This window comes from Rana temporaria, chromosome 2 (assembly GCF_905171775.1).
Source record: "Rana temporaria chromosome 2, aRanTem1.1, whole genome shotgun sequence".
NCBI classification, from domain to species: domain Eukaryota; kingdom Metazoa; phylum Chordata; class Amphibia; order Anura; family Ranidae; genus Rana; species Rana temporaria.
This window is the reverse complement of record NC_053490.1, coordinates 201,740,694-201,764,524: the sequence shown is the minus strand read 5'-3', so window position 1 is coordinate 201,764,524 and position 23,831 is coordinate 201,740,694. Positions and strand designations below refer to the sequence as shown.

Genomic DNA, 23,831 nt, shown 5'->3' with positions numbered 1-23,831 from the left:
CTTCAAAAGGTTGGTCACCCCTGGTGTAAATGGTCCCTTAAAATTATCTAAATACTTTCCAGGTGCATCAAAACATAAGGTTTGCAAAATCTTACAGTTAGTTTTCTTCAGAAAAGAGCAGCAGAGTAGAGAAGACTGTCTGCTGCCAGAAAGAGGAAGGACCCTTGCTCTCAGCAAGGAGCTTTGCCAACTGTATAGCTCTAGGTCTGACTCAGCAGTGTCTGAGTGCTACAGAGACCACTGCTTCAACACAGAGCATGGGTCTCACTCTGCAGGATGCTGGCAGGAGATCTGCTTTTCTACTCCGGCTGTGCCCGATTTGTAAAGACAGCAAACTTTACATATCTTCTGTTTAAATGCACCTGAAATGTACTTAGCGGATTTAGTGTTGGAATATATTTGTACTATGAATTTTCAAGAGACCTATACAAGAATTGAAAAACAGTACAGAGGGAAATAAGTTTAGGAGCTCACTCTGGACAATACAAATAATGTGCGATAAGGAACAGTTTACACCAGAGAAAAGCGGTCCGGATGCATTCCAGATGCTTTTCTGCATGCACATTTTTCATGCGTTTCAGTGCATTTTTGGTGCAGACCATTGCTTCCTCTCACTCGTACCGACTTGAGTTGCTTCTATTAGAATGGTTCCATTGCAATGTATGAAGCGTGACTTATCAGGGGGCCAAGTCGCCTGACAGGTCGCCCCTGTGTGAACCGGCACTTAAAGATCTAAAATTTTGGCTGCGGCTTCTCTTTTTGAAGCAACTGTTTTCTTGTGTTTCTGCTTACACAGCATCAGTTTATCATGAGTGAGAGAAATTAACTTGTATTAACCTGCCCAAAATAATAATGGCATAGGTGAAATGCAGAATTTTACCATTTTAAACATTACCTGTTTTGTACCAGCACTGTATTCAACTGTGAAATTAACAGAGAGGTCGGCCATTATGCAGGTTTTGTTAGCTGAATCTTTGACTTCAAATGTAACACAGGAGGCAGATTGCAGAACACCTGTAAGGATTGGAAGAGAAAACTGAAGTAAATCACAGCAATATAGACAAAGACAACACAACATTTACTTAGAAAGGACATCGCAGGAATTCCTCCAAAGTTGTGGGCTGAAAGATGAATATGATAACTCAGCTAGGCACTGGAGGCCTTGGTATATGGAGTGCTCCAGCATACCTAGTGCTAGCTATAGGGTTAACTATAGCTAGCACTAAAAAATGAAACCAGCACTTAATTTAAAGTGCAAGGCTTGGCTGTCTATAGCGTGTCTTAGGTGTACAATTTTATCTGTTTGCAAGGTGAGCGCATCTGCCATTCTCCAATTTAATTTTACTATCCAGAGTCCATCGTTCCATGGCTTCATGTCCAAGCTATTCCAAGTGCGGTTTCACAGTTCCATGAGGTCAGATTTACCATGTGACTGAGCTGCATTTTTACTGCCCTCACCAACTGCTCCCCCTTAGATGAAGAGGCAGTGACCAGTGGTGTACACATGTCACGTCCAGCAGGCACAACTGGCCACCAAAAAAGTGACCCATTCAAGTGAATGGGACTGCACTGGAACCACCAATGCTTGTTGGTACAGTGGTCCAGCATTTAGGTGGTTAAAACAGGCAGTGAGGAGGCAACCGCTGCTATACTGCCAGTGGGTAATAAACGTGTAGTGGATACTGCCACACTCTCACTTTAAGTGGGATACAATGTTGTAAAATGACCAACTGCTGCATGCACCTGTTGGCTTATCTTTTATAGAGAATTGGTGTGGTGCTGTTGGGAGTAATTATGTAGCACTCTATAAAATGTTATGGGAAATGTAATGGAACAATGCTTAATGGTGCGAATATACGAAAGTGCAAACAATAGTGATAAAATATTGTACAACTGTGCAAATATTTAAAAAGCTAGAAAATTCATATAAATCACATGAGCAATACTTCGTAGTGCTGATGTATAACGGTGCAATAGAATAATCAAAAAAAGTGCGAATTCCACAAATGTATAAAAAAGTAGGAATTCATCGATTAATATTCAGCGACTGGTGTAAAGACAACATAAAATGTACAGCAAGAGCCCTTTCACACTGCCAGCGCAGGGGCGTCAACAGTGAACCGCAGCTAGTTCTAGCAGTGCTTTACCGTAATTTTAGAGGCTCTTCTCGGCAGCTAGCGGGTGCTTTTAACCCCGCTAGCGGTCGAATAAAGGACTAAAAGCACTGCTGCCCATTGATTTCAATGGGCATGAGCACTTTAGGAGAGGTAAATACACTGCTCCTAAAGCACTTCAAAGAAGCTGCTTGCAGGACTTTTTTTGACGTCCTGCCAGCACAACGCCCGAGTGCATTCACATTGGTATTGCAGAGGAGGCATATTTCAGGCGCTATTTTTAGCGCTAAAGCACCTGAAAAACGCCTCCAGTGTGAAATGGGTCTAAATTGTGAACATGAGTCCATAAAGGAAAGTGTGAATAATCAACAAGTGCAACCTACTACAATCTTTTAGGCCAACTCTGTGGTCTCTAGCCACTCACCTTACATCATATAGTAGTCGTCTCAGTTTTAGTAGTCTGTCTCCGCTTGTGTCTAGGGGTACTCCAGTAATCTTCCCTGGCTAATAGATCTCTATATCTTGTAGGTCTCCTCTATGGTAATCCTGGGTGCTCTCTTGGTATCATCCTTTTCTAAGCAGCAACTATGTAGGACAGCATTCTGCAAGCATTTGGCCAAAAGGATGAGTAGTGTTGTGGATGTATGTTGGTCCTTAAGATTTTTAACTGTTTTTTTAAAACAAACCTCACACTTCCCAGTGGATCTGTAGGTGTGTTGGGAAGTGTCAGGGGCAAAGAAGAGGCTTCTTAATAAAAGGTAACAGCAGGCCATCTTGTGAACTCTTCTTAATAAAGGCTTTTGCAAATTGAAAAATGTAAAATCTAAACTTCAGTTCCTGCACAGATTACATGCAATGCCAAGATACATATAATAGAGGGGAGCAGCCATGGCTGGCTTAGGAAGTATTCTCAGTATTTGGCGGTTTGAGGACTGTCATCTTCACCTCCCTTTCAATAAGTAGTCACAAACCTGAAGCAAGCATGCACAGGACAGATTTTGAAACTGTCAATTATAAAAAAATAAAATTAAAAAAAACACACACGCGCTCACTTTCAAAAATAGTACTTATACTTTTTGTCCTGACTTCTATGGAGGCTGAACTGCACATGCATAGCCAGGAGAGGGAGCCATCCCAAAGAGAAAATGCTACTCACAGTTTTTTTATCTTTTAAGAACATGTAGTTTAACCACTTAAAGACCTCAGGTGTTTTTCAGATTTGGTGTTTGCAAGACTAAAACATTTTTTTCTGCTAGAAAATTACTTAAAACCCCCAAACATTATATATATTTTTTTTTCTAACACCCTAGAGAATAAAATGGCGGTCATTGCAATACTTTTTGTCACACCGTATTTGCGCAGCAGTCTTACAAGCGCACTTTTTTTGGAAAAAATTCACTTTTTTGAATTAAAAAATAAAACAATAAATTTGGCCCAATTTTTTTATATATTGTGAAAGATAATGTTACGCCGAGTAAAATGATACCCAACATGTCACGCTTTAAAATTGCGCCCGCTCGTGGCATGGCGTCAAACTTTTACCCTTAAAAATCTAGATAGGCGACATTTAAAAAATTCTATAAGTTGCATTTTTTGAGCTACAGAGTAGCTCTAGGGCTATAATTATTGCTCTCGCTCTAACGATCGCGGCGATACCTCACTTGTGTGATTTGAACACCGTTTTCATATGCGGGCGCTACTCGCGTATGCGTTCGCTTCTGCGCGCGAGCTCGTCAGGACGGGGCGCTTTAAAAAAATGTTTTTTTTGTTTTCTTATTTAATTTTATTGATTTTATTATTTTTTACACTAAAATATAAAAAAAAAAAAAAATGATCACTTTTATTCCTATTACAAGGAATGTAAACATCCCTTGTAATAGAAAAAAGCATGACAGGTCCTCTTAAATATGAGATCTGGGGTCAAAAAGACCTCAGATCTCATATTTAGGCTTAAATGCAAAAAAAAAAAAAAAAAAAAAAAAAAAAAAATTTGTCATTTAAAAAAATGACAGAAAAAAAATTGTCTCTTTAAGAGGCTGGGCGGGACTGACGTTTTGACGTCACTTCCGCCCAGCAGAGCTATGAGGACGGGTGGGGGCCATCTTGCCCTCACTCAAGTCCTCACTCTCCAGGCGGCAGCATCGGATCTCCTCCGCCGCTACCGACGGCTCCGGCAAGCGGCGGAGGGCGCGGAAAAGCGGCGGGAGGGGGGGGGGCCCCTCTCCCGCCACCGATAACGGCGATCTCGCGGCGAATCCGCCGCGGAGACCGCCGTTATCGTTTACACGGCCGCCAGCTGAAAACATGGATATCTCAGTTGTGGCAGCAGCTGCTGCCGTTACTGAGATATCCATGTTTAAAAAGAGGACGTATATATACAGTGGGGGGTCCGTAAGTGGTTAAGTAAAGCCTTTTTTCAGTTTTGAAACTTAAATCTCATGCATGGCAATTGAAGCCTGGAAGAAATACGAACACCTAGCTTTGTTTTACACACTGTTCTCTCACACACGCGCAAGTGATAGGAGCCGTCACAGGAAATCTTCCAATGGGGACACATGTTCCAGTGATAACCGTCTAAAGGGGAAGCGGAAATGTTCCACCCAATGCTCAATTAAAAATGTTTTAATTACATAACCAACATATCAAATAACATTTTCTCCCTTTTTCTGTCTAGAGATTACATACGGACCCTTTCACACAGGCACACAGATCGGGACCACCTGTCCGTTTTTTAGGTGGTCGCGATCGGACCATCTATTGCCCTCTATGGAGCGGCAGGAGTCAGACAGACATGTGTCAGTTAACACCCACCAACATCCGATCCAATACAAACAGGTTGTTGGGGCTCCTTTCCTGAGGATCAGATGACAGTAAGGCCCCATACACACACAGTTTGATGGACTGCGCTTGCTCAGTAGGGATCGCTTCATTGATTGCCGCTGAGCCGGCGGAAGACAGGTCAATTGCTGCTCACTGTGCAGGGACGGACCTGTCAGAGCTCTGCTCTCCTCTATAGGGGAATCGGATGAAAAACAGATCGCCTTTCCCCTTTCATCCGATCGACAAATAGAAAATAGGGTTTCCATCCTTCCGGATTCAACAGACATGTCACTGCTGATATCCGTCACTCCACAGACCTGCATGGAGCGTCCATTTAGGTCCGCATAAAAAAAAAAAAAAAAAAAAAAAAAAACCACACACACACCACACCCGACAGGCAGACCTGAACAGACAATGTGTGAAGGGGGCCTTAGATGTAAACAGACAGTTGGCCCATTTAGGCCTTGCTCACAGAAAAAAAAAAAAAAAAAAAACACAACAACAAAACACACACACACCCACCCCATGTGTCATTGTTCACACCACAACATGAAGATTTTTCTCTGCGCAAGAATCTGTATGCAGTTATCTGCATTTACAAAAAAAAAAATAAAAAAAAAAAAGACAACATTAACATTGGTGTTAATAGGGCACATAACTGACGTGCATGAAAGCCAATGTGAAATCTGCACAGTTATTCCATCAGTTTTCATGCACGTATTGTGTGAACAAGCACTGTTATCCGACTGCCCATAGAGGAGAGTGGGCAGTGTCTATTCTGCATAAGCAGAGCAAACATGACTTCAGGCATGGTGGTGCCTGAAACCTGGAGTGTGGCTTCAAAACACAAATCGGCAATGCAAGCTACCATATCTCTGACCCCAAAAATGTCCTATAAAAGAATAGTCACTAAATAAACCAGAAAAAAAAAAAAAAAAAAAACACTCAAAAATTAAGTAGATGCTCAAGTCTGATGGAATCTGCACAGGCTTTCCTACACTGGTGTAAAGAATTTAAAACTTGTGTAAATGGAAGTAGTAATACGTTCCAAACAGATTATCCCACTAACTGCATACATTAAAATAAAGGATGCCTTTAGATACATCTGCTGTGAACATGGTGGCACGATCTATAAAAGCCAGCAGTCTTGGAATCGATTGTTACTGTGGCCAAAGCATATAAATTCCTTTTACAAAGGCATTGGGTACACAATACAGTGATACACACTGCTAAACAAATTCAAAAATATTGTGTGCTCCATAGTTAAGCAGCCATTCATCACCTTCCATGTCACAAGATATAATCGTAATCATTGCGCATATGGCATTACAGCGGGAAAGAGCATTGCGCCAACATCAGAAGAAGAGGGAAGACGACGACAGAGAACACCGGGCAAAAGAGCAGAAGATAGCGAAGGAGCCTGGCAGAAGAAAATGGAGAGCGGGTGAAGAACTGGCGAACACGGAGAAGAGGCTGGAAAGAGTGGAGAAGTCGGAAGAGACCCACAGAGGTGTCCAATAAAATTACTTTAAAAACCTTTGTAGTGTGGTTTTTATTTATTGACACTTTTTTACCCCAGGTGAATGGATAGGGCTACGATATACCCTATACTCATTCAAATAGGGTGGGGGGCTGGGATCTGGGGGTCCCCTTATTAAAGGGGGCTCCCGGATTCAGATAAGCCCCCTGCCTGCAGTCCCCGACAACCAATGGCCAGGGTTGTTGGGAAGGAGCCCTTGTCCTCATCAACAAGGGGACAAGCTACTTTGGGGCGGGGGGGGGGGGGGCCGCAGGGTGCCCCCCTGCCCCAAAGCACCCACCCCATGTTGAGGGCATGTGGCCTAGTACGGTTCAGGAGGGGGGGGGGGGAGGTCTCTCGTCCCCACCCCTTTTCCTGACTGGCCGGGCTGTGTGCTCAGATAACGGTCTGGTATGGATTTTGGTCGTTTATTCAGTGTAGAGGACTCCCCCCTTAAAATTCATACCAGGCCAAAGGGCCTGGTATGCTCTTGGAGGTTGAACCCATGCCTTTTTTTTTTATTATTTAAAATTTGGCGTGGAGATTCCTACCAGACATAGTGCCCAGTATTGTCGGATCCCTGTTCATTGAAGTTGGAAGCATGTCGGACTTCAAGTCGCAGGGCAAAAATCAGATCCAAAGTAGGACGACTATCAAGTCATACCAGTGTGAATGCAGCATGACAGTCAGCATCGTTCTGGGAGGAGTGAAAACCGAGCAATCGGCAGTGTCCGGTGGCTCCGTTCTCAGAGCAGAGACGCCGGGGGACAGATGCAGCATCGGTCCGATTGCTGCATCCACGAGGTCAAGTATGACTAGCAAAAACAAAACAAAAAACCCTTCTCTTGTAAAAACAGTTTAATGCAAATCAATTTAGGGCTTTGCATCATTTCATTTTTTAGCAAAGGATTAGTTTGATTGTATTGCAATCAAACTAATGTTTATAGTAAGTCTATTAAAGGGGTGTTTCAGTCATTTTTTATGTTCATTAAAAGTCAGCAGCTACAAAAAGTGTAGCTGCTGGCTTTTAATAAACATACCCTCACCTGTTCCACATTCCAGCGACACGACGGCCGGGGCTACGCTCCTCTCCCCCCTCTCCGGCCGGTGTCTTCATTCCAAGTGTGGGCACCCGGCTGTGACAGCTTTCGGCTTCATGGCCGGGCACCCACTGCGCGAGCGTCACTGCGCAAGCGGCGTCATCCAATTGGACAGGCGTTCGCCTGGGAACTGTCACGTGTCCCAAGCGATCGCCTACAGGGAGGGGCTGCAGAAAGGCGATTAGACTATTCGCCTTAGCAGCCCCTCGGCAGAAAGAGGAAGTGGGACAGGAAGTCCCACTCCTCCTTAAGCCCCCACTCCCCCCCCCCCCAAAAAAAAAATGACATGACAAATGTGGCATGTAAGGGGGCGCGGAGTGGATTAAGTGGAAGTTCCACTTTTGGGTGGAACTCTGCCTTAAGTTCAGTAAGGTACAGTAGGAAAGATTTCTGCCTCCATTGCCCCTTTACATACAACACTGTACCCAAACAAAATTGTTTTTTTTTTTTCACAAAAATAGTGCTTTCTTTTAGTGGTATTTAATCATCACTGTGTTTTAATTTTGACAACATAAAGAAAAAGTTTTGTTTACGATAACATTTTGCAAATAAGTAATTTTTTGTTCATAAATTTGGGTGAAAATTTCTACTGCCATCTTTTGTCCCTTTTTTTTTTTTCTTTTTTATCTTTGGCAAGTATAACCAGGGCTGTGGAGTCGGTAGATAAATGTTCCGACTCCTCAGTTTTATGTACTTCCGACTCCTCTGTATTAATATGCGAATGTATTTTATACATTCCTTGAGGGAAAGAAACGCAACCTACAGGACTACTGGCTGGGAAGCCAACAGTCTACTGTATTGCACAGTTTAAGCAAAAGACAAACACAATGAAAACAAAGTTTTATAAAAAAAAATGTATTAATCAATCAATTGGCTGGATAGTAGCAGCAGGCATAAACATCAGGAACAGGATCTTTACCAGTTCAAAAATACAAACCACATTATTTGGTTGTTTTAGAAAAAAAAACAAAGCTTATCTATAATGAACCAAAAACAAAATCTGTAAAACCTAGAAATGGTTTATATTAATCTTGAAATGTAGTTATAGGCTTAGCAAATGCAAATCAATTCAATGTAGAGTTCTAAGGAAGAGAATTGCCTCTGCATTCAAAGTTTGAATGCCTGCGCCGACATATACCGAGTGCAGTACACTCGGCTACATTCGGCCAGGCTCGGCTTCGCTCGTGCTCACGCTCTGTGACGTTTATGTGTGAGCACGAGCTCGGTATATGTCGGCGCAGGCATTCAAACTGAGCGCGGGAAGTGGGTATCGGCGTATATCGGGCACCCACGATTTTCCCCTTATTTTAAGGGGAAAAAAAGTGTGCGGTATACGCCGATAAATACGGTATATACATCACCTCTGATGTATAGTTACATTACATAGATTGCGGTTACGTGAGGCACTGCATGCATTGGTCTTTATTCTTACAGTAGAGAAGTCATTAATTATAACTTTTTGTGAATTGGGACATTTAAACTTGCTTTTTTTTTTTTTATTCCAATCTAAATTTAGTAGGAGTCGGTGCATTGTTTGCCGACTCCAGGTACCCAAAATTTCCCCCGACTCCTCGACTCCGACTCCACAGCTCTGAGTATAACCCAAATAAGGGTTGTCCCGATACCACTTTTTTGAGACCGAGTACAAGTACCGATACTTTTTTTTTTTTTTATGTCATGTGACAGTGATGTTTTTTTTTTTTCCACAAATGTTTTTATTTACATTTTAATTTTTTTAATTATTTTATTGCAATTTTTTTTCTTTTTTTTTTTAATCAGCCCTGTTGGGGGGCTTTGGCGAGATATCAGGGGTCTTAACAGACCTCTGACATCTCCACTTTAAGACAGAGAAAGGGACTAAGGACACATATTCCCCAGTCCCTTTCTCTGCAGCCTCAGCTAAAATGAATGGAGAGAAGCTTCTACCTCCGCTCTCCATCCTGACAAATTGGAGGGGGGAGAGCAGCACGGCACAGAAAGGGAGAAGACAGCACGGGGGGGGGGGGGGGGGGGAGAACGGCACGGCACAGAGAGGGAGGAGACAGCACAGGGGGAGAGCGGCACAGAGAGGGAGAAGACAGCACGGGGGGGGGGGGGGGGGGGAGAGCGGCACGGCACAGAGAGGGAGAAGACAGCGGGGGGGGGGGGGGGGCGGCACGGCACAGAGAGGGAGAAGACAGCACAGAGAGGGAGAAGACAGCACAGAGAGGGAGAAGACAGCACAGAGAGGGAGAAGACAGCACAGAGAGGGAGAAGACAGCACAGAGAGGGAGAAGACAGCACAGGGGGAGAGCGGCACAGAGAGGGAGAAGACAGCACAGGGGGAGAGCGGCACAGAGAGGGAGAAGACAGCACAGGGGGAGAGCGGCACAGAGAGGGAGAAGACAGCACAGGGGGAGAGCGGCACAGAGAGGGAGAAGACAGCACGGGGGGAGAGCGGCACAGAGAGGGAGAAGACAGCACGGGGGAGAGCGGCACAGAGAGGGAGAAGACAGCACGGGGGAGAGCGGCACGGCACAGAGAGGGAAAAGACAGCACGGGGGATGAGACAGAAGGGAGAAGACTTGCAACTCCCCCCACCACCCGATACCTGACTGCCCAGGGATCGGGTCAAGCATCGGAGCATTTCAGCCGAGTACAAGTACTCGGGAAATGCTCGGTATCGGTACCGATACTAATATCGGTATCGGGACATTCCTAGTCTATGGTGTCAATTATTGAGAATTGATCACACCTGATGCACTGACAGTCATTTCTTGAGGCCCCGAAGTGTCAGGAAAAAGTACAAATACCCCCCAAATGACCCCTTTTTAAAAAGACAGTCCAAGGTATTTAGTAAAGGGCATGGCAAGTTTTGACATTGTCATTTTTTTTTAAGTTACAAGTTATTTCTCACACATATGCATACTTGCAATTACACCCCAAAATACATTCTGCTATACCTGCCGAGTATGGAGATACCACGTGTGTGACTTTTTCACAGCCTGGCTGCATAAAAAGGTTCAACATGCAGTAGAGCACCGTCAGGTGCTCTAGGAGCATAAATTACACATCTAATAGCCCATTACACTTTTGAAGGCCATGGCGCACCAGGACAATGGAATTACCCACAGAATTACCCCATTTTGGAAAGAAAACACCCCCAGGAATATTCTATGAGGCATGGGCTGATGACAGGTACTTGGGTACTCTGATGGGCTGGTGACAATCAGTGTGATTGGTGTGCACTGTAAGCAGTAAACAAGCTGTTACCGCAATCTCCTCCTCACACACAATTGGGGTGTGAGGAGGAGAACCTGGTAACAGCTCGTTACCGTGTTTTTTTACATTCGATGGCCGGCTGTAATTGGCTTTTTACCACATGACCGGCTGTGTCCAATTTCATTGGCTCTTAACCGTCACCAGGGATGGGCTGCGTCAGGGTGACAAGCCTCGTCCCCGATCACCCGCTCTGCACGAGGACAGAGTATGTGACCTGCTGTGATTGGACACATCCAGTCACATGGTAAAGAGACATTTTTATTGGCTCTTTACACTGATCAGGATGGGCTGTGTCCCGAAGGACACGCCTTATCCCCGATCGCTGTGGGCTCCCGGGGGGGGCCACAGAAACAGTGAGAACAGGGGATGGGAGGGTGTTCCTGCTGTGGTCATCAAGGGCTGGGTATGGAACTGGTGATTTTTTATATTTTTTTTTTGCAAAGGTGCCACATCCCTTTACAGTTCAGAAGTTGTACAACAGCATTCCATCAAAACTATGTGAAAGACAAAACTTCCTGGTGTTCCTTACATTTGTAAGTTTACTACAGGCATAAAAAGGAACTACGGTTTGATTTTAAAGCGAAAGGTTACACATTTATAAACTGCTATTTAAAAATCTGCACATAATAGAAGGATAATGCAATTAGCATTACATAAATCTCAGTACCCTTTTCATATGTTGACCGCCTTGAACTAAAGACTCAGACCATAAAAGCTTGAAGACATGAAGGGCGTATGTGACCAGAACAAAAGTTCAAATTACACAGTATCTTCATAGCATAAAAGTTGTAGCCTCCAACGTGCCACTTGATGGCTGCAGGTAGTAAACATCAAAACGTAATTTTGCAATTTTCCAAACTTAGAACTTATTCACATGGAAGTCTTAAATGCATACAGTGTTTCATACAAATCATAAACACAGCACTATAGAAATCAATAGAGACCCATATACAGCTGCATCTACAAAATAAAAATGCGCTCTGAAATCTGGCAGGGAAAAACAAAAAAAGGAAGGCGTAGGACACAGCTGTGTCTAGGACCATACATAAAAACGTGTAAATGCATACAAATGCAATGTGTGTGCCTAAATGCAAGTACTTTAAAAGGCAGCAACTTCTGCTCGTACCTGCAGAAATCATGCATATGCCCGTATGAATGAAGCCTATTATGGAGGAAATTGGAAATCCTTCTGCATTGTTGCTACTCCTGCACTTCAAGGGTTAAATGCCATTTAGGTCCAGCGTAGTGGAAAAATCAGTTTTACTTACCTGATCCCTGCTTCTCTGGCAGCCAATGCTCCCATCTTCTCCATGGCAGTGGACTGTCCCTCAACGCTGTTGCATCCAGTGGAGGGCTATGTGCCTAGAATTGCACTAGAGCAATGGTTGCCAACATGCAAGGTAAAACGGGCCTCAAATGTGGCCTCTAATGTCTCCAAAAGGCTGCATATAATATTTGTTGCATGCAATTTTCCAGAAAAAAAAAAAAAAATCAGATAACAGGGCAATGTTGCATGAAACCACTAGACGTGACATATTTAGGTTCCCTCTATTGACTACCAGGACCCGTCGCACTTCAAAACACTAAAAAAGGACGCACTTGGACCTTGGGCTGCAGGTGGGCACCACGGTACTAGAGGATGTTGACTGGGCCTAAAACCATGAGAGCGTAGGAGAGAAAAGACCATGGGGACCAGTCTACAAGTACAGAGCTAAGCCTCATACACACGATCGGACACGAGCAGACAAAGCCTCAGGCCCCATACACACCATAGAATCTATCCGCAGATAAATCCCATCAAATGGGTTTCTGCGGATAGATCCTATGGTGTGTACACTCCGTCGGATATCTATCCGCAGATAAATCTCCCCTGGGATGGATTTTCAGCAGATGGATATTTGCTGACATGCTCAACAAATCCATCTGCTGGAATCCATTCCAACGGATGGATCCGCTCGTCTGTACAGACTTACCGGATCCATCCGTCCAAAGGGATTCCCCGCACGCGTCGTAATGATTTGACGCATGCGTGGAATTCCTTATATGACAGCGTCGCGCCCGTCGCCGCGTCATAATAGCGGCGACGGCGCGACACGTCATCGGCAGAGGATTTCAGAGCGGATTTCAATGCGATGGTGTGTACACGCCATCGCATAGAAATCTGCTGAAATCCTCGAGAGGATTTATCCGCGGATACGGTCCGCTGGACCGTATCTGCGGATAAATCCTCTCGTGTGTATGGGGCCTCAGACTTTAGTCCGAAGGGCGTTGGCCAAAAACTTGTCTTGCATACAAACGGCACACAATTGACGACCACAATAGCCCTAGGTAGGTAGAGAGTATGTGTATATTTATTTATTTTATTTTTTCCCCCCCTCAGCCCTCCTTGCAAATACGGTTTTGTTTCTTTATCCACAAACAGAACAAAGTTTCATTTATTACTTTAACAATCATGAAAGCACATGACATGCATTCCCCAGGTAAACTGGTTTTCAGGATTATGTAAGCTAGAACAACAAGCCCAAGCCTTCACATTAGACAGCATTGTTAAATTGTGTAGGCAACTAGAAATTAAAGGGATAGCTTCAATCCTGATAAAACAAACAATCTGAGGAACAAGGTACAGAGTCAATCAATCAATTTCATGACTTTCCAGGTGTATTACCTGACGTGTGCGTGTTTTGCACTTATCCTTTCACACACACACACACACCTTTTTGCAGGTAAGAAAATGTGCACAGATTTCCTTTTTACACACACACACACACACACACACACACACACACACACACACACACACACACACACACACACACACACACACACACACACACACACACACTGCATCTTGTAAAACACTACACCCACGATCAGCAGATTATGAGTGTAATGCCTGGAGCCTGCAGCCTTTCCGTACCTCCCATAATGGGCAGGCAGACTCAATTAACTACTAGGGCGCTCACCAGCACCCTCGCAATGAACTAGGAGTCATCTGTCACAACGGTAGATAGTAGTTGCAGTTTATGCACTCAAAGGAAACAGTGAATGAATGATGCTGCGCTGTTTTTGAATTGTAACAGAGGGTGAAGAGGGAAGATCCTCCACCCGCTGTTACAGAGAGGGGGGTACTGGTGGTGGGAGGTAGGTGTATAGGAGCAGGTTACATCCTAAATATGGGTTTAACATGTAACATGCCCCTAAATAGGGAAACTTAACCTTTAAAGTGGTTGTAAACCTAGTTACACCACTTTTAAAACCGACAAGCCTAAAAAAGTCTTAGCTGTAGGTACTGGAAAATATGTCCTAAACCTGCATGGTTAAGGAGATATTTACCATAGACGTCATTGGCGCATTATTGTTTCATTTCTAAAAGGCCCATGCTGTGACCAGCGGATCCTGCGCGTATGCGTGGGAGTGATGACATGTCTCCGGCCAGGCAAAGACCCGGAGTCCACAGCCCCGGAAGGAAGAGGGGAGAAGATGGATGGGGACAGCGCAGGCTTTGTTTGCAGGCAAGTGCAACGTAATGGGCTAGTATGCATATGCTTTTACACTGAAGGGGGGGATGAAAAAAAAAAAAAAAAAGGAGGGATGAGGATGTAAAACCCATCAGGGTTTTACCCATCTAACATATACAAGTCTAAATTCACAGCACAGCAGTAAACAAAAAATCTGAAACCCAGGACTGGCACAAGATTTTTTTTTTATTTTTTTTAAATATGAATTATGTATATGCATTGCTTAAAAGAGGAAGTAATAATGGGCACCTATGCATCACATAGTAGCCCATTATGTGTCACTTACCATAAAAATGAAGCCTGTGATGTCACCGCATGACCCCTTTAGAAACGGCACAATCGTGCCCTTTCTGAAGTGCGCATGCACCGAAGACATCGGCGCATGGGCATATTGGAAATATCTCCTAAACCATTTAGGTGATATTTTTAGCACCTACAGGTAAGCCTTAATATAGGCTGTTAAAGTGGTTGTATAGAGTTTAAACACTTTTTTTTATAAAAAATTAAAAGTACCAATCGTACTGGTTCAGGAGCACTGTGTGCAGTCAATTGCATCAATATGGTCATGGGTACCAACAAACCCAAACCTGACAATTCCCTACTACTGTACTCTTTACAGTACTGAAAATACCAAAATTAATTTTAAAAGGATCAAATTCAAACAAATACATTTAAAATCATTTACCTTACAGTATTATATTAATACACACACACACACAGTCTCCTAGCCTGTAAGCTCTAACAAGCAGGGCCTTCCGATTCCTCCTGTATTGAATTGTTGTAACTAATGTTTGTCCTCATGTTGTAAAGCGCTGCGCAAACAGTTGGCACTACATAAATCATAATAGGAGAATTTCACTGAGAAAATACAATGTATGTTTCATTGAACTTTCCATGAATTTCTTCAGCTTGATACCTGAGCAAAGGCTAATTAAACAGAATGTCAGAAAGTCATGAGATACTCTTGCACGGTTTAAAGGCAGGTCAACATGTTTTCTACAAGATCTGAAAGTGGATAAAGGGCTCAGCACTTTATCACAGAATAAAAACCTTAACGTGACACTAAAAACTCTTTTACATCAATTGTTATTAATGTTAAGTACACCATAGCTCTTTTTTTTTTATTTCCTTTTTGCTTAAAAAATAAATAAAATGTATCTATTATTTTCAGGCTCCATATTGTCCACTGATGCACCTCACCACTGCTAGTGTATGTAGAGTGAGCAGTGCTTCAACTGTCCTATGAGGCTGCACCCGCTGTCTGGACAGTGGCAATTTGCCACGTGCTGATCACATGCACCCTCCCAAACACTCACCAAACTCAGCTTGTACAGAATGCCTCCTAGGGCTCTGTGCTTTCAGCAGATGGTTTGCATTGAAATCAATTACAAAAGAAGAACCTGTCTCTGCCCGTACCTGAAAAGTCTTTAATAACTCAGTTACTCTACGTGTTAATAGACCTGTATCAGTTTATCAGAACAAAACCCTACAAATTACTTGTTTGTTCTAACAAAGGATAGCTAATCTGGTGGACACTAATGCCGCGTACACACACGATCATTTTACAACATGAAAAAAAAAATTGTTTTTCAGCATGTCCAAAAAACGTTGTTTTCCCAACTACATCATTAAAAACGACATTGCCTACACACCATCGTTTTTAAAAAATGCTCTAGCAAAGCGTAGTGACGTACGACGGCACTATAAAGGGGAAGTTCTATTCGCATTGGGGCTGCTTTAGCAAATTCCTTGTTAGTAAAAGACTAATTTGCGCTTTTCTGTCTGTTACAGCGTGACGAATGTGCTTACTCCATTATGAACGGTAGTTTTACCAGAACGAGCGCTCCCGTCTCATAACTTGCTTCTGAGCACGGGTTTTTTACGTCGTTTTAGCCCACACACGATCATTTTTTACAAACCCGAAAAACTACATTGTTTAAAACGACGTTACAAATTGCAGCATGTTCGGAAAAAAATTGTCGTTTTTCAGAACCTGAAAAAATGATGTGTAGCCCACACACGATCATTTTAAATGACATTTTTGAAAAACAACGTTTTTTTTCACGATGAAAAATGATCGTGTGTACGCGGCATCAGAGTTGTAAAGGAAGAAGGTTTTTTATCTTAATGCATTCCATGCATTAAGATAGAAAAAAAACTTGTGTGTGCAGCAGCCACCCCAGCACCCCCTAATTACTCACCTGATGACCATTTCTCTCCAGCAATGTCCACGGGTGTCAGCCATCCGGGACTCTCCTCCCGATTGGTTGAGACACAGCAGCGGCGGCGCCATTGGCACCCACGGCTGTCGAAGTCAGTTAGCCAATCAGGGTAGAGGGGGCGGGCTAGGGCTCCCTGTCTGAATGGACATAAGGAGCTGTGACTCAGGTGCCCCCATAGCGAGTTGCTTGAAGTGGGGTCACTTGACAGGAGGGAGGGGCCAGGAGCATCGAAGCGGGACCAGAGACGTTACAATCTCTTTAAATGGCAGCTTAGATGTGCACCACTTGGAATGGAGCCCTTATATAACATTTCTGAACTGGCTTTCTGATTTCTCAAGGGGCCTGCAGCTTATGCATGTATTTGCAAATGCGTGCAACTGAACCCCTGTTTTTAACGCACTGTTAGACAGGTGAATTTGGTTGGTTGGCGATTGGTTGGTAAGTTGAGCTTGGAAATTCTGTTTGTTTTTTTAAATGCATTCGCCCCTTCCAGTGCTCCCTTCCGTGAAGACCAGTCATAGGTAGGGGCAGTGACTGTTTTTTGTATCGTTTTCTCAAGAAGTGCCACCAAAGGAGCCTGTATAAATAAACAAGTCTGAAACAAAACTGGCTTTATCAAAGTGTTATGGTTTGGAAACAAATTCCAGACTTACAACTCGTGGTAGGATATATTAATCTCCTCATTGTATTAGAAGTCCATAATCTTCTAAAGTGTCATTTCTCATGGCCTTACAGAGTGTAAAGCTGGGTATACATTGCTAGTTTTTACCAGGTGAACCAAACAAAATATATATATTTCGTGGTAGTGCTGGAAGGTGAACCTCTGCCCCAGTCTCCTTTAAGATTACCCTGTATTTGGCTCCATCCATCTTCCCATCAACTCTGACAAGCTTCCCTGTCCCTGCTGAAGAAAAGCATCCCCACAACACGATGCTGCCACCACCATGTTTTACAGTTGAGCGGGTGTGTTCAGGGCGATGTGCAGTATAAGTTTTCCACCACACATAGCATTCGGTTTTTAGGCCAAAGAGTTCAATTTTGGTCTCATTTGACCAGAACACCTTCTTCCACATGTTTGCTGTGTCCCCACATGGCTTCTCACAAATGGGACTTCTTATGGCTTTCATTCAACAATGCCTTTCTTCTTGCTCTTCCATAATAGCCAGATTTGTGGAGAGCACAACTAATAGTTGTCCTGTAGACAGGTTCTCCCACCTGAGCTGAGGATCTCTGCAGCTCCTCCAGCTGCAGCTCCTCCAGAGTTACCATGAGCCTCTTGGCTGCTTTTCTGATTAATGCTCCCCTTGCCCGGCCTGTCAGTTTAGGTGGGTGGCCATGTCTTGGTAGGTTTGCAGTTGTGCCATACTCTTTCCCATTTTAGGATGATGGATTGAACAGTGCTCTGTGAGATGTTCAAAGCTTGGGATATCTTTTTATAACCTAACCCTGCTTTAAACGTATCCACAACTTTATCCCTGACTTGTCTGGTGTGTCCATTGGCCTTCATGATGCTGTTTGTTTACCAAGATTCTCCAACAAATCTCTGAGGGCTTCACAGAAGAGCTGTATTTATACTGAGATTAAATAACACACAGGTGGACTATATTTACTAATTAAATGACTTCTGAGGGGGCTGAATACAAATGCACGCCACACTTTTCACATATTTGTAAAAAAAAATTAACCATTTATCATTTTCCTTCCACTTCACAATTTTGTGTTGGTCTATCACATAAAATTCAAACAAAATACATTTACATTTTTACATAGTCAAGTTGAAAAAAAAGACACGGTGAGCCGTCAGTCGCAGCGGGTGCAGAGGAGACGGACAACAGAATCCCCATAGTAACTATGGGTGACCTCCCTTCCCTTCCCATTCATTTCAGAGCGGTTGTCGGCCGTGTCCTCTGCAGAGCATCCGTCGCTGGAGACCCGATCGGTCAGATCGGCTTCCAAAAAGATATGTATACTCATTTATTCTTTTAGAGAGGTTAGTTCTAGATGCCACAATTTTCATTTTTACACGTACTTTCACTTTAATGCAAACTACGTTTTTAATAAACTGCCCACTAAGATCGTGCTTCTATCTACACACACAGGAATCGCACTGCATTCCTGTTCAAACCCTGTGCGATTCTATGCAGTGCAATTTGCGCCCATTTACTTTGTATTGACGCAAATCACACCACAAAGTATTGGTACTCAGTATTACAGGGTGTACCTGACCAAAATTATCGGTACTCGTTAGGGTTGTCCTGGTACCACTTGTTTAGGACCGAGGACAAGTACCGATACTTTTTTCCCATGTACTCGCCAACACCGATTATTTTTTTTAATGCCAAGTGTCAGTTCAACTGATGGGCACTGATAGATGGCACCGACTGATGGGAACTGATAGATGGCACTGATGGGTGGCAGTTATGGGCACTGACAGGCGGCAGTTATGGGCACTGATAGGTGGCTGGCACTGATAGGCGGCAGTTATTGGCACTGACAGGAGGCAGTTATGGGCACTGACAGGAGGCTGGCACTTATGCAATGTGAGAGTTTGTAGTCACAGTATTCATTTAGCATTTACAAAATCTATTTTACTTGCAGAGGGCTGCCTCCTGCTATGATGTCCGTCCTGCTCTCCCCCCACTCTCAGCAGTTAGCACAATCTCAGCCCCCGCTCATCACCAAAAAAAAAAAAAAAGTATCGGCAGAAGCATCGGGAGCATTTGCGCGAGTACAAGTACTCGCGCAAATGCTCAGTATCAGTCCCGATACTAGTATCGGTACAACCCTAGTACTTGTCGATAAAGATAAAACTGGTATCGGTGCAACCCTAGGGCACATATCCGTTACCATCAATGGAGACATTTATTAAAACTGGAGAAAAGAGAATCTGGAGCAGTTGTTTGTGACAACCAGCTTCTATCTTCAGCTTGTTCAGTTAAAGAGGAAGTAAACACTATCATTTTCTGCTAAGGAAGCTGCCATTCTGGCCTCTGTTTAGTCTTCAACTGTCATAATGCTGCACATGTGATCAGTTATGACACCAGCCACTGGATGGTTTAACATCCAATGTGACAGTTACATTGACGGCAAGTTTCCCGGATATGCAACAGTTTTTTGAAACTGTTAAATCTATGGGTTTATTTGCGCTGTAAAGACCAGTTCACACTAGATGCAGTTCCGTGCAGTTTTGTTTTTTCTGCACCAATACGGTCAGTTCCGGTCTGCATGGTGTGAACTAGAGCCATCGGAATACATGGAAAACACTGTGCATGCATTTTTAGTGCAAAAAAGAAAATATATATATATTTTCATACCCTGTAACTGTAGGTGCAAATAATATCTCCCAAACGTAAAAGGTTTAGGAGATATTTTCAGAAAAGACAGGCACGATGTCTACGGCGCATCAGGCGCACTGAGCGTTCCCCTTCTAACGGCGATCATGCCGTTAGTGACGTCAACCGCGCAGGAGTGACATCTTCGCTGCTTCGGCCAGTCACAGCGCCGGAAAAGTGATACCCGGAAGTCACTTCGGGTATCATGGCGGTGACGGAGGATATGCATACTAGCTCATTATGCCTTTGTCTTGCAGGGTTTTTTTATTTGGAGAGGGTTTACTTCCTCTTGAACTGAACTGCGTCTGGTGTGAACTAGCACTAAAAGCAGAACTATACCCTCCTACCCTTTACAGCAGGGGGTCTTCAAACTACGGCCCTCCAGTTGTTGAGAACTACAATTCCCATCATGCCTAGTCATGTCTGTGAATGTCAGTGTGTTACAATGCCTCATGGGATGTGTCGTTCTACAACAGCTGGAGGGCCGTAGTTTGAGGATCCCTGCTTTACAGCTAAGGAAACTGCCATTATAGCCTCTGATCTGCAGGTGCTGTACATGTGATCAGTTAGGACACCAGCCGTTTGACAGTTTGGCTGAAAGCACAAGCAAAATGTGGCAGTCAGCATTCATGACACACCTTTCAACGGAACTGTTGTGTGAAACAGTTAAATGAATGGGTTTAGCTCCCTAGGCATGCTGTGAATGCCAACGGTCATAGTGACAAGCCATCAAATAGCCAGTGTCTTAACTGATCACATGTGCAACTGCATGACAATCGCAGATCAAACCAGGGCCAAGATGGCAGCTTCCTTGGCTGTAGAGGATAGAAGGGTTTAGTTCCGCTTTATCCTCTTAACATCCACGTTATAGCCACAACGGCAGGTACAGCGCAGTCACACATTGCTGGGAGAGCATTATATGACATCCTTCTGTGATCGCGCTGCTGGCACACATCTGCAGCTGATCAGATTGTGGTAAAGAGCCAATCACAGCGGCTCTTTACCAGGTGATCCACCATTTCAAATCATAGCTGATCACAATGTAAACAGGATTTGCCAGTTATCGACATTCCTCTCCTCGGGCTGACAGAGAGCCAATTACTGGCAAATCCACACCGGGACATCTACACTGATAATCGAGACACTGATCATAAATGCAGTTCTGCCCATCAGTGAAGGAGAAAAATTATGCATTTACAAAATTTTATAACAAAACTAAGAAAAACGTTTTTTCTTCAAAAATGTAGGTCTTTTTTCGTTTGCTTAGCAAAAAAAAAAAAAGCCAGCGATGATTAAATATCACCAAAAGAAAGCTCAATTTGTCTAGAAAAAAATAAAATTTTGATTGGGTAACGTATTGCATGACCACGCAATTGTCATTCAAAGTGTGACAGCATGGAAAGCTGAAGATTGGCCTGGGCAGGAGGGGGGTATAAGTGCCCAGTAAACAAGCGGCTAAAAGAGGAAGTAAAGCCAAAAACTCGTTCGCCCTGCAAAACACTGAATACTAAAAAATCCACCCTTCAATACACTGAACCCACCTGCAAGCGCGAGGCAGAAATGGAAAAAAAAATTGGTCCTCAGCGCTCATCAGACTGTCAGATGGTGCCTCCTACAATCTGCGAATGCGCCGTCACAACAGCTGATCGGGAAATCTGTACTGTGCATTTGCATCTCTGAGCGGGCAATATTCAACAGATGGCGCTGTTCGAAAGAATACCGGTCCAGACTCGGGAAAGATTGCAACCATAAGGTAGGGATCTGCCCACATGCCTGGACCAGCACCTGGCTTCCAAGAGCCTGAGCCGGTGACTTGACGTTAAGGTTCCCCTAACTAGAAAGTTCCTTTAAAGACTGCGCAGGCGCAATCCTTGCCGACGGAAATCTCCGAACCTCGGCCGGCATCCAGGCTCATTCTTTAACATCCCCGTGGATTGGAGGATGTTAAAAAATGAGCCAGGAGGCCGAGCGAGGACGTGAGGCCGACTGGCCACTTTCCTCAAAATCCACGTCGCCCTGGATGCCAGCCGAGGTTCGGAGATTTACGTAGTTAGGAATTGCGCCTGCGCAGTCCTTAAAGGAACTTTCTAATTAGGGGAACCATATCGGCAGATCAGATTGCGCCTGTGCAGGAACTTTCACGTTAGCCGGAACCATATTGGCAGATCACCGGCCACAGCCCAGCACTTTGGTTGCCAGTTTTGACACATCCCCCTCTGTGCATTTATATCTGCTGGGACCCTTTGACTGCTTTATAAAAAGTGACCCAACCCTTTAATAAATGCACCTGTTTCTTTATTAATGTTGGGGCATTGGTTTCATTTCTGCAAAAGGTGGACTATCCCTTTAAGCACTGGACAAAGCAATGTAAGCAGCCAACTGTACACAAAGCCTATTCTAGCAAATTCCAGCGTTTATGAGGCATGCAAGTTGGATACAGGGCCTGCCCATAGCATGGATGGTGTACACGGCCCTCCCTGGGACACTTCTAGTTCCAGGCCGCTCACCTCAGCGCCCTACACACGGAGAACCCCACACACACTCACCGAGGACCAGCGCCATGACCAGCACGGCCTCCCACAGCCTCCTGTGCCCGGCTGTCTCCATTCTCCTCATCTCCCGAGTCCTACTGAGAAAAAGGGGCGCCTGTAGAAGCCAGCGACAGAGCGGGGAACACCGTGCCAGGACTCACACCGTACACTTCACTGCCAAGAATCTCACACACATACACAAGTCATATGCCGTGACGTCACCGCATCACGCGCTCTCCCGGGCCCCCGACCACAAGAGGCCGCTGTTTTGTCAGATTAGGCGACCCGTAAGAGAAGTGACGTTCTGTCGCCGCCATCTTGCTGCACCCCCGCACTCGTCCACAGCAAGGATAAAGCGGACATCTTGTTACACTCACCGGAGTCATGCATTTTACACTTATATATGTAAACTGAGCTTATATAGTGAAATACTCAAGTTAAAAATCCGTCTGACTGTTTAGATGTGGAATTTTAAAAGCAACAGCGAGTCTGCTTGATATCACAAGTTTGTTACTATGACAGAACACCGCTGCTTTGAAAAATCAACATCAAAACAGTCAGACAGATTTCAAAAAACGGAATTTCACTATATAAACGCAGTTTACTTTTAAAAATAAGTGTGAAATGCAAGACTCCGGTGGGTGTAACAAGATGTCTGCTTGCCGCTTTCTCACTGTATCCTTACTGCGGCCGAGTGCTGCGTGCAGGGTGTACAAAGATGGCCGCAACAGAACGTCGCTTCCCTTACAAAATTTGACGGGTCGCCTAATCTGACGAAACACCGCCTTCGGGGGGGCCTGCGGCCATTTTACATAAGACCTGATGCCATAGCTCCCACTGTCCCTGATTTCAAGCAATGCCCCTCTGTCCCTCATTCTTCCTCATTTGTCCCTCATTTGGTCTGATCTATATAGATGTATATAACATTGACTTTTTAACTATCAAAAAGGGCTTTCCATCTCTAAACCTTTCACCTGATTTCTAAATTGCTGCATTTGTAAATTCCAACAACCAATATAAAGGAATAGTAGTGGTGGGTTTAACCAATTTTTTTTTGTACAATTCTCCTTTAAGGGGGCGTGGCAAGGGGTGTGTCCTATGGCTGCATACTTACCTCGGCACTGACAACGGAGCGATCAAACACAGCCATTCGCTCAGTTTTCAGTGCTCCCTGAGCAGAGAGCTGTAGACTGTCAGTCCCAGCTCTCTGTTCTGCACCCTCCTTGCTCACTGGAGCGCTGAGCTGTGGAGCCAGTGTTCTGCCGATGAGTGTCCCCCTGGCGGATTATGCCCCCCCCCTGTACTGCACAGGCTCAGGACTTGCCTCCAAAAATAGCGGAACATGTAGAGCTGAGAGTCAGCTCTAGACGGCGCCTGCTGTATACACTGCTCCTCCACCGCTTCAAAGATGCTG

At 44.3% G+C, this 23,831-nt stretch overlaps 1 protein-coding gene across 1 annotated transcript in view; it reads right to left on the bottom strand.

Annotated features, from left to right (window-relative positions):
• Window positions 1-22,652, bottom strand: part of LAMP1 (lysosomal associated membrane protein 1) — a 41,111-nt gene extending 18,459 nt beyond the window's left edge. Inside the window, exons 1-2 of the mRNA XM_040336252.1 lie at window positions 22,433-22,652; window positions 896-1,014 (exon numbers count right to left, since the gene is read on the bottom strand). Of these exons, the coding sequence (XP_040192186.1) occupies window positions 896-1,014; window positions 22,433-22,502 (189 nt within the window). The 5' untranslated portion in view covers window positions 22,503-22,652. The remainder of the gene's footprint in view (window positions 1-895; window positions 1,015-22,432) is intronic.
• Window positions 22,653-23,831: the final 1,179 nt, after the last annotated feature.